The following is an 11,355-nucleotide window of genomic DNA, read 5'->3' as shown; positions in this document are numbered from 1 at the left end:
GCTGAACCCCCAAGTCCCTCAACTGCTCCTCATAAGACCTGGACAGGCTCTTTCCATCTTGTTCCAGACCCTGTTCTTTCCTCTAATTGCATCTGGGACAACTTGTTCCCTTCTAAATGTCAGAAATTATCATTTTACCTCCGGAGGCTTGAGATTTCATTGTCCTCATGCTCTCCTAGCTTACAAATTCTTCCAGGAAGAAATTTTTCCTGATATCCAATCTAAACCTCCCCTGGCACAACTTAGGTCCATTTCCTTTCTTCCTGTCACTTGTGACTTGGGAAAGGAGACCAACACCCTCCATGCTACAACCTGCTTTCAGGTGGTTATGGCACAGAACACACCACTTCATCCTGCAGCTCTCTGCCATCATGCTGCCTTGCTTTACCTTTGCAGGGATTCAACTCAGATTTGGACTTTGTGAGTTTATTCTCTTCACACTGCATTTCTCATACGCTCAACACACAGCCAGAGAAAGTGGGGTAATATTGCCAAGTTATCCTTGCTCAAGACAAATAAAATCAAATCATAAAAAGGAAATGGTCATTTTCTTCCTATGGGACCTATATAGCTGTCCAGCCAGAAAGAATTTTGTGTTTTCAACCAAGCTGCTACCTCTTGTTGTCCATTCAGAATGGCTACATGTCATTAAAAAGCCATATAGTGCTGTAGACATGGTGACAAGAATGTGGGTTTTTGCAGCATCCCAGAGGACAGATCTCTTACTGTGAGCTCCTAGACCCCTGGGTTGAAAAGAGGCAGCCTCTTCCCACAGAGGTTTTGAGGATGTTCTCACTGTATTTACGGTCTTAGCTCCCATTTTTGTCCCACTGCCAGCATCTCCCCCCCTGCACCTGAGAAATTGGGCTGGGGTGCCCGTAATGAGATGAGAGCCCAGGTTCTGTTTTTATGGGGCGCATTTCCTCGGTGGTCGTGGCGCTGCTGCTGCTGCTGCTGGCAGAGCTGGTGGTCGGGGTAAGACTCTCGCTGCTGGATGGACCTTGGAGAAAGCAAATGGTAAACCAGGCTCTTTACAAAGATCTTTCAATGCGGAGCTGTGCCCACCCACAGAAAGTTAGTACAGGTAAAAATTAAAAAAATAAATAGCCGAAGTTGCTTTGCTACTGCTGAAAGGCATTCAGACATCTCTCATTTTTGAAGAATCAGCCCATTTTGTGGTCGGGTGTTGGACTTGCAGGACACATACAATAAACTCCTACATTCAACGCTTACCTGCCGGTGTCTTTGTTTTGCTAAGGTTCTTTGGCTTGCGCTTCCTTGTCTGAATACCCTCTTTTCTCATTGCTAAAGGCCTTGGAACCTACAGAACCAAATATAAAAGCACATTAGTTTCTGGCCATGGTGAGAACATGGCCATCTAGGAGAACATGATTCCAGCTCGACCTCGTAGGCCCCACAAAAGCCAGTTGATTTAATTAAAAGCAACAAAATGGAGCCCAAAGGCATTGATCAACATTGTTGTGTGAAGAGATATTTCAAAGCTACAAGATATACATCCAAATGGGAATATATTGAATTTTCACATCATAGGTAGAAAGTGTTTTAAGGCCAGAAGGAAATAACAGCTCATGTGATTTACTTTCCTGTTTAGGAGAAAGTAAGTCTTTCAGAGAAGATGTTTTTCTGGCTAATACCTGCTTTCTGGAAAGGTACCAAGTCTATGTGGGGAGGCCTCCCTTAGGAGCTGATCCCACTGAGGTAGTCACCCTCATGGTCAGAAACACTGGGATTTCTAGGAATAATTTGTTGGGTTAGGTAAGACTTCCCCTCATCCACCTGGTCTTCAAGCTTTGACCTGTCCCTCGTGAATGCTCTTCCATCTATGCTGAAGCTCTGGACATCTTTGAGAGCATGGATGTGTATAAAAACCATGGGAGTAGCAATGAGAAGTGGAACTCGGGTTTGCTATTAACCAGTTTCCAGGGTGTTGAATGCTTCTGCTTCTACCACGGGGGTGGCCCCATTGCCACTGACTGATGGGAGAAGGACTGGAGATTTGCATCCCCAAAGTGCCCTGAAGTCCTGCTACATCTTGGACCCCAACTGGACTCTTCTAAATGTATCAGAAATGACACAGATTCATGAAGCACCCACTGGCAGGAAAAGGCAAATGTGCAAGAAAAGCCATTGGTTGCTCCCGTGACAAGTCTACAACCAAGTCTTGGCTGGAATCTGACACCCCATGTGAAGGAACTCAGTCTTTCTTTGTAGTTCTGACTCAAATTTCTTGCCAAAGTGCCTGAATTTAGGTGGGAAGAATCTGGGCCGAGTTTTGTGGGGTTTCAAGACTTGGATTCTAAGGGCAGCTAATTGCTATGTGAGAAATTCCCTGCGTGCATCACCCCTTGGCAATAAAACCATGATATAATGTTGAGGGGGACTAAATCGCAGAGGAAAAACAGCTCCAGGAGAGCACAGAGTTGTGCAATGAGCCCAATCCCCAACTTGGTGCTATCGATACCCTCCCCACATAGAGCAGAGATCAGTGAAGACGTTACCCCATGGAGCTTCATGTAGAGTCCGCAGGCGTTGCAGACGGGCTCTCCCTCGGCATTTCTGCGCCAGAGCGTGGTGGTCGTTGTGTGGCAATTGGCACAAGAGAGGCCAACGCGGCGAGAAGCCGACTGTGAGAAAAAAGAGAAGGAGAAAGCACGTCAGCCCTCCACTGCTACTGCCAGCAGCATCAGATCCCAACAAGCTCGCTGCACCACACCTCAGGTTTTCCTCTTCTGCCCAACTTCTCACAACAAGGCCAAGTGCAAGGTCCTGCACCTGGGTTGGGGCAGCCCTCGGTATCAGCACAGGCTGGGGATAGAGAGATGGAGAGCAGCCCCCAGGAGAAGGACTTGGGGTGCTGGGGGGTGAAAGATTGGACATGAGCCGGCAATGTGCACTTGCAGACCAGAAGGTCAATTGTATCTTGGGCTGCATCACAAGGAGCGTGAGCAGCAGGTTGAGGTTGGTGATTCTGCCCCTCTGCTCCGCTCTGGTGAGAGCCCCCTGCAGTGCTGGTCCAGCTCTGGGTCCTCAGCACAGGACACACATGGAGCTGCTGGAGAGGGGCCAGAGGAGCCACAGAAATGATCCAAGGCTGGAACAGCTCTGCTGGGAGGACAGGCTGAGAGAGTTGGGGTGTTCAGCTGGAGAAGAGAAGCTCTGGGGAGACCTTAGTGCGGCCTTTCCATACTTAAAAGGGGCTGATAAGAAAGATGGGGACAGACTTTTGAGCAGGGCTGGTTGTGATAGGACAAGGGGTGATGGTTTTAAACTAAAGGAGGGGAGATTCAGGCCAGACATGAGGAGGAAATTGTTTGCACTGAGGGTGGTGAGAGCCTGTCCCAGGTTGGGCAGAGAAGTGGTGGGTGAACCGTCCCTGGAGACATCCCAGGCCAGGCTGGACGGGGCTCTGAGCAACCTGAGCTGGTGAAGATGGCAGGGGTGGCACTGGGGGAGCTGTGAAGGTCTCTTCCAGCCCAGACTATTCTATGATTTCTCTGCTTTTTTCTCGTCTCGCTTTGATGCACTGAATATCGCAACTGTCTTTTTCTTCCCTTCTGGCCTTTTAGCTTCTGCGTTTTAGCTTCTGGCCTTTTATCTTCTGCCTTTCCACTGCCCTCTGCCTGCCAGTGATACACAGACATCTCAGCTGTTGTGGAGCATCTCAGATGGTGCCAGACACACCACCTGAACAGAGTCCCACATCTCCAGCAGGTCTGGTAGCAGTTAAAGACCCACTGCATGTGCAAGACACCCACACTGAGGTGTCTGGATCTCAGACAGTCCTGCCCTTTCAGGCTCCCAAGCCCTTCACCTTCCAAGCATCATGGCATATCCCAAGAAGACATTACCAATGCCATGAATGTTACATACTCCTTGCTGGCTTTGCAGGATGTTGCTCATGTGGCTTGAGGGGGATATAAGAAAAAGAGTGCTTCCAACAGCATCATCTTCTTAAAGAGAGATAGTTAATAGGAATCCCCACTAATGAAAACTTGCAGGGAATAGGCCTTTTGAATTTAATTTTCTGGCTGAACTGGTTTAGCTGGGCTCAAAAGGTCACAGTAGGAAGACAATGAGCTTGAAACCATATAAAATGCCTGAAAGCAGAGTTGGAGATGGGGAAAGAAAAAGTCACATTCTCTTCACCTGCCTGACTCTTCCCAGCATCCTTCAAAGCTCAGGTTTTAAGAGGTTGAGGATAAAGTCTAGATGGGCAGGGGTCAAATTCCCTTTTTGCTTGCTGATAAATTGGGGACTGAACAGAAGTGCCAGAGATATGTGAAGATGTCTGAAGAGGAGGGAATCTGGTGGTCTTGGACATCTACCCAGCTCTGCAAACCTGAACAGCTGTGTGATAGGGTGAAAGCCAGGGAGATGAGGACTTGGCATCTACCAGGGATTTCCTTTGTGATCCTTGCCACAGCTTTTTCTCTGCATCTTCCCCCTCATTATAAAACAGGATCAGTTACTCTACAGCAGCAGGACAATTAAAAGTGAAATTCAAGTACTTCTTAAAGGCTTGGAAAAGTGTAAACCCCTTTGGTGCGGAGAAACAAAACACTGCTTTAGTTGTAACCTCAACATGTATTAGCTTCAATCATCAGCCTTTGCAAGCGGACCGAGAGCTTAAAAGAGATCTTGCAGCAAAGGCAAAGATCTCCCTTCACAGGGCTCTCTGGCATATCTCAGTCTCCAAAAAAAGGGTTACACAGTGACAGATTAAACCAAATCAATTGTGCTGAATGTATTTATTCAGGTCAACCAATTGTCATTACTTTAACCACACCCTACATTGCAACCCTAGACATATCCTCCTTTTCTTCACAGAAGTTCTTTTCCAGAAGGAAAAGCAGAAATTTGGCCACTCTTGCAAGATTTCCAGATTGCCAGCTGCCCAGCCAAGTGACAAAAGTGCATATATGGGTACGCACAGCCCATGCATTTATATTTCTCATAGGGTTTTCCAAGCCTCACCCCAAGGCTGTGCAGAGTTAAAAGCCTGCATTGCTGCTTGCTCCAAAGGACCAACCCTGGTACCCAATGGGCCATTCCTGACTGCACAGATGTGCCCGAGTCTAACATAGAATCATAGAGCCATAGAATCATGTTGATTGGAAGAGAACCTCAAGATCATCAAATCCAACCATTAACCTCACACTGTTGCTAAACCATGTCCATAAGAACCTTACATATGCATCTTTTAAAACTCTCCATGGATGGTGACTCCACCACTGCCCTGGACAGCCTGTTCCAATGCCTGACAGCCCTTTCCAGGAAGAAATTTTTCCTGATATCCGATCTAAACCTCTCCTGGTGCATATTGAGGCCATTTCCTCTTGTCCTACCCATGTAGACCCATAAACGAATGAGGACCAGGGCCTGGGTGCCAGGGTGCGAGCACTGCGGTGTCTAGGAGGGGGTTTTCACAAGAGGGCGCTGGGTGGCTGTGGCTGGTGGCAGCCCTCAAGCTGCCAGTGTCATTTTCGACACTTGCAGGTGATGTCTGGGTTTGAGCGCAGACAGATCTGGGTGAAGCAAAGGGCAGGGCAGGTTTGGGATGGAGCCTCATGGAAATATGGCCCTGAGGAATGTCTTGCTGAGTTCTTGATGTCTAGGGTCATGATGGCCTTGTGTCTTTGGGGCACACACTGCAGAGATCTTCCCAAAACCACTCAGCAAAATGGACAGGGACAGGCAGGATATCAACACTGAGATGTTCTCACCCAGCAGCTTCCTCATCCATACCCATCCTGATCCCACAGGCTTCAGGATGCCCTGGCCTGTCCCACAAGTTCACCCAACAGAGCCAGGAGCAGGGTATCCAGAAAAGGTGGCCAGTCACCATGAAATGACCAGTGAATAAGGACCCTGAAGGTAAGGAGAAGATGGACTGGTGGTTTGGTGGAGCAGCAAAGTGTTTCTATTCATCCTAATATGCCTACAGGGGTGCTAAAACAAAGAGTGGCTTTTGCTAAACCAAAACTGTGGTACTTCCCTTCCACCGCCTGGCCTGCATGTCTTTTCAGAACTAATCTGGACAATACAAGGTGTTGGAGCACACCAAGAACAAGATAACCTGTCTTATTTTGGAAATCTGGATCAACACCACTTAGTTTTGGGCACATGGGGACCCAAGGAGTTGAAACACCCCTGGCATCCCCACATAGGTGTGGTCTTTTTGGCTCATCCTTGCCTGTAGCCGTGCTCCACATGCGTTGTTGTGATCTTGACTTACCAGCCTCCTCTGAGGTTTGAACAAGGGCCGGTTGATGCCATTCATCTTGTGGTAGAGCCCGCAGGCATTGCAGAGGTAGTGCCCCGTGCCGTCTCTCCTCCAGAGCGGGGTGGACATGGCCCCACAGTTGACACATTCTCGCCCCTCTGAGTAATCGTCAAAAAAATCTGCTGCCGTGATGGGAGAGAAGGGAAAAGACTTGGTTAATTAGGCAGCCGTACATTTAATTTCTGGCCTGGTTCTCAATATTTGAGCCCAGAAGTGACATTACGAGAAATCACCAGCATTCAGATTTTACAGGATGCAAGAAACAGCTTTTCTGTTCTCAAGGAAGCCCCTGGGATTATTGTGAAGAAGAACCCCTTTCCCTGCTATGCGGAGTTGGCTGCAGGACTACTGTGGCAGCAGGGATGTGCTGGGACACAGATACTGGGAGACAGAAATAGAAACCTTCCCTTCTGCTCTGACGTTATCCAGTTTTCGAGGCTGGACATCACCAGGACAAACAGATTGGGGCAGACGAACAGCCGCGCTTACAACTGAGACAAATTGCCTGCGACCACGGACAAACACAGACCCACAAAGCAGAACTGCCCAGGGGTCCAGGAGCTGCCTGAGCATCTTTCAATGGGGCTCAAGCAGGTGAGGGCAGGGAAAGCGCTGCCTGTGTGTCCTGCTACCCTGCTACCCAACCCACGCCAGCTCCTGCCCTGGCCCCTCTCCAGAGGGGAAGATGGCACAAAATTGTGTGCAGTTTTGTGCAATTTTGGGCTCCAGAGTATAAAAAGGATATAAAGCTACAGGAGAGTGTCCAGAAGAGGCTATGAGGTTGGTGGAGGGTTTGGAGGGGAAGCTTCATGAGGAGCAGCTGAAGTCATGGGGTTTTTTCAGCCTGGAGATGAGGAGACTGAGTGGAGAGCTCATGGTGGCTACAGCTTCATCACAAGGGGAGCAGGAGGGGCAGGGCTGAGCTCTTCTCTCTGGTGACCAGTGACAGAACCCCAGGGAATGGCAGGAAGATGTGCCAGGGGAGGTTTAGGTTGGACATTAGGAAAAGGTTCTTCACCCAGAGGTGCTGGACACTGAACAGGCTCCCCAGGGAGGTGTCATGGCCCCACAGTGTTCATGGCCCCACTGTCATGGCCTGACAGTGTTCAAGAAGAAACTGGACAACGTCCTCAGACACACGGTGTGACCTGTGGGGTTGTCCTGTGCAGGGACAAGAGTTGGACTCAATGATCCTTGTGGGTCTCTTCCAACTCAGGACATTCTATGATTCTATGAATGGCTGTAGAGAGCCAAGGAGGAGAGGTGTTCATGTTCCTTCACCCTGTTCTCTGCATGAGAAGCACCTCCTGAACTGCAAGGATCCACATGTCCAACCCCAGCTCAGGCTGCCACCTGACAGACATCCTGAGGAATTCATGGATGTCAGAGACTCAGCTTTTGACGCAAAACTCTGTCATGCTTGATGTCACTCTCCAGGGCTTGGTGCATTCACCTACCACATTCCTGATTCACCCACCGTGTTCCTGGTTCACCCTGCACTGTGGCCCAGCTGTGTCTGTGATGTGAGGGTGAGGACAACCATACCTCTGGCTGTGACAGGTCCATATCATCTACAAGGTGGCACAGAGGCAAACACCTCGTCTGCATGATAATTTGGAAAGATACAGGTCAGCTCACCCTTGGATACAATGCTTTAAAGAAGCCAAGAAATTCACCTAATAAAATATAAGCATCAGCTATAGGTCTTGCTGTGATGTAAATTATAGCTGCATCCGGCTGGCGTGGCCCTTCGAAGTGTGTATTCCTGATGGTAAAATAATTGGTAGAGATAAAGGAAATGACAAATTACAGCAAAGGGCTCCATTACTTAGCATAGGCTGGGAATAAACCAGGCTGTGGAAAAAAATCCCAACATGCTGCAGCGCACAGGAGATGTTTGGAGGACAGTAAGAACTTTGCATCAGGACCTCTAACCATTATAGACAAGCATAACATTAACTTTTAAAACGTTATCATGCATCTCACGATGTTTTCTGCTTGTCCACCTGCTTTTTATACAAGTATCTTAGCTTTCTGCTGGAAAACAATAGTTCCCCAAAGAGCAAACCAACAAAATTTGGCTTCTTGCCACTCTATGCCTCAATCCCGTGTGGATTCTCTGATAGCTAATAAGGGTTACGTTCAAACATCGGCCTCATTTTCTCTTTTCTCCAGAATATTTTTGGAAAATCTGCAGGAAACTACATAACCCTGAAAGAGACAAAGGATTAAAAAAACTACTAAAGTGGCGCCAGTAAACAGAGACAAAAAGATGCACGTGAACCTAATTCTCTTTAGAAAAGCAGGCTAAAAATGGCAAGAGATTACATTGTGTGGCCATGGGGAAATACTAGAAAACAGTGAATGAATGTACCCAAGAGGCTCTGGAGCCAGCAAAGAAGGAATCCAGTATCTTTTCAGCAGCTTAGGGAAATCTCATTACTTTTGAGAAATTCTGGTGGTTTAGGAAAGATGAGAATCCCTCCAGGTGTTTTTTGTACACGTGGATTCAGTGATACCGTAACCATAACACCTCACTTTCCCCTTTAAAATCACCATTGAGTCACAGCCAAAATCTAGATCAAATAAACTCCCTTTGAAAAGAGAAGGGATTGGAACAGCTGGTCAGGAAAGAACTCATTTCCTTGAAAAATCTCAAGAAAAGAAAACATTTCACTATATTTTTTTTTTCATCTTAGAAGTTGTTGAGGTTTTTGATTATCACTTCCCAAAGAAAAGCCAAATTATTTTCACAGTGATTTTTGTCCTATGAGAAAAATCCCTTTCTCTTTGAAAATAACTCAGTACAAAGCTGTTGACATAATCCAGAGCAGAGGTAGTCCAAAGGTAACCATTAAAACTCTTGACCGATTTGAGTTGTGTCTGTGACTAATTACAAAATACCAGCTTTCCTGGAGATTTTCCCACCAGAGAGCCAAAATCTGAAAGTTTTCAATCAAAAGAAAAGGAGAAAATTCCCAACAGTCCCTCAGAATTGTGAAGAGTTGGACTAGCTCTTGAATAAGAAGGTCCCTCAAAGGGGGTGTGATAAGAAGAAATGTCAAGTATAATTCTGGTTTTAGAAAAAACAAACAAGCAAACAAACAGTAGATGTGGAGTTGAAACCAGGCAAATGGCAAATCTCTTCTTTTCTGACAAAAAGCAAATTTGCTGCTGAATCTGGAGTGTTATTTCCTAAGAGTTTGTGTGACATCCAGCTCCACCATCCACATTATTTTCCCTGTTGGTTTGTAATCAAACACCACTACAAAGCAGTCTTGAGATCTCTGCTTTTTCATCCCTATTTGTTTGAGCTATATTCTTCACTACTTGTTTGGTGGTTTGGGATTTACTTTTTAGGTTTCCATGGGATTTGGAATGGAGCTTCTCTCTTGAGGGACTTTTACTGGTTTTAAGTTTCCAAAAATCCTCTTCTGCTTCTGTATTAATGGCATTTGTGTGATTTCCCCCTCTCAGCTGCAGACAAAGGTGATGTTTACGAGTGTTAATAAGCAGGAGTTACTGGTGCTGGAGATGGGGAAGGACCAGACTTTGTTCCCAGGGCACACCGAGGTTCCACGCAATGGGTGGCTCCCCCTAATCGCAGCCCTCGTGGGGCAATATCAGATGGGTGCGTCCCCTGCGTGCACCAGCCGGTGCTGACTCGGAAGATGACATCTAACAGTGCAACCTCATTAAAACCACCCCTGGAACCCGGCAGAGCAGAGGGAGCTCCTTGACCTCGAGACATCTCACCTGGAGGAAAAAAATGCTCTCCTGCTTCAAAGTGTGTTTGATGATGGCAAAGGACATATATCGCGCACTACTGGATGCTGGCTCAGAGAAGACAACGTAGGCGCAGTGCACATCTTCCAGTGAACAAAAGGTCATTTTGACACCGGTGGAGAAGTGGAAGGCAAGGGACTGGATTTCTTTCTATAAGGGGTGCTGTAATTTCCCAGTATCACTAAACTCATGAGTGAAGTCACCAAGGGGAGCTTTCTAAGGCAACCTTCTGTCCACATATCTCAGACAACCCAGCTGCTCTTGAAAACCAGAGTGTCTACAAAATAATGAGAAAGTATCACCTGAGAATCATAGAAGCATTTTAGTTGGAAGACGCTCTCAAGATCATCAGGTCCAACCATTAACCTCCTACTATCACTAAACCGTGTCCCTAAGAACCTCATCTACACATCTTTTAAACTCCTCCAGGAATGGTGACTCCACCGCTTCCCTGGGCAGCCTGTTCCAATGCCCAACAGCCCTTTCCATGAAGAAATTTTTCCTAATACCCAATCTAAAAAAGAAGTTACAGGCTGTGCAGTTTGACATGGATGGATCTCCAAGAGCTAGGAAACCCAAATGTTCCCAGGGCTCAGGAACTGTTATCCACCAACAGGCTGAGCTATATTGGGCACAGGGGTCACTGGGCTTTGAGTGCAGTGATTGTTTCATTTGCCACTGTAATTAATAATGGGGATTAAGGTGCTGTGAAGCAGCAAAGTGTTTTCTTGGCTTCTGTCTCAGGGCTGGAGCTCTAAATCCTGGCATTATGAGATCCCCTGACACTTATTCCTTGTACTCAGCAGCCGGGAAAGGAAACATTTATTCAGGCAGCAAATTGCCCGAGCGGCTCCTGGACGGCTCAGAACAATGCGGGGGGAAGGAAAAGCTCCCCCAGTCACACTCAGGGCAATAGTTTCCGTTTTGTGGCACAGGAGCCCCTGCCTGATAATGGAGATTTATGGGTCCATCCGGTGACCTCTGTAATAGCCTTTCTGCTGGAGAGATTTACTCCCTCTCCCAAAGCCAGGTATGGCCAGCACTGGAACAGCGTTTAGGAAAGGGTAACGTGTGCTGGTTGGGCTCAGGAGGACACCAGCCCATGGCTGGAGTGGCCTCGTGTGCTGAGTGGTCACATCTTCCTCTTTGAAGGTACAGGTGTCCCAAGTGCCTTTGACTAGCCCTTATCTTGGATACTATCAGTCTTGGGATCATTCTGTCCTTTTTATGGGTTGGGTCCCTGATGCTGGCTAATGCTAATGATC

At 47.3% G+C, this 11,355-nt stretch overlaps 1 protein-coding gene across 6 annotated transcripts in view; it reads right to left on the bottom strand.

Moving 5' to 3' along the window:
* The window catches only part of GATA4 (GATA binding protein 4), a 32,722-nt gene that overhangs the window by 5,118 nt on the left and 16,249 nt on the right, over positions 1–11,355 (bottom strand). For 5 of the 6 annotated variants that reach the window (XM_065055631.1, XM_065055630.1, XM_065055629.1 and 2 more), the window contains 4 exons: positions 6,257–6,426; positions 2,520–2,645; positions 1,234–1,321; positions 855–1,000 (listed from right to left, as the gene is read on the bottom strand). In XM_065055631.1, coding sequence (XP_064911703.1) covers positions 855–1,000; positions 1,234–1,321; positions 2,520–2,645; positions 6,257–6,426 — 530 coding nt within the window. The remainder of the gene's footprint in view (positions 1–854; positions 1,001–1,233; positions 1,322–2,519; positions 2,646–6,256; positions 6,427–11,355) is intronic. The other variant, XM_065055628.1, reaches the window with a different exon arrangement.

Source organism: Columba livia, chromosome 3 (genome assembly GCF_036013475.1).
Source record: "Columba livia isolate bColLiv1 breed racing homer chromosome 3, bColLiv1.pat.W.v2, whole genome shotgun sequence".
Lineage (NCBI taxonomy): Eukaryota > Metazoa > Chordata > Aves > Columbiformes > Columbidae > Columba > Columba livia.
This window is presented reverse-complemented; position numbering and strand designations above follow the sequence as displayed.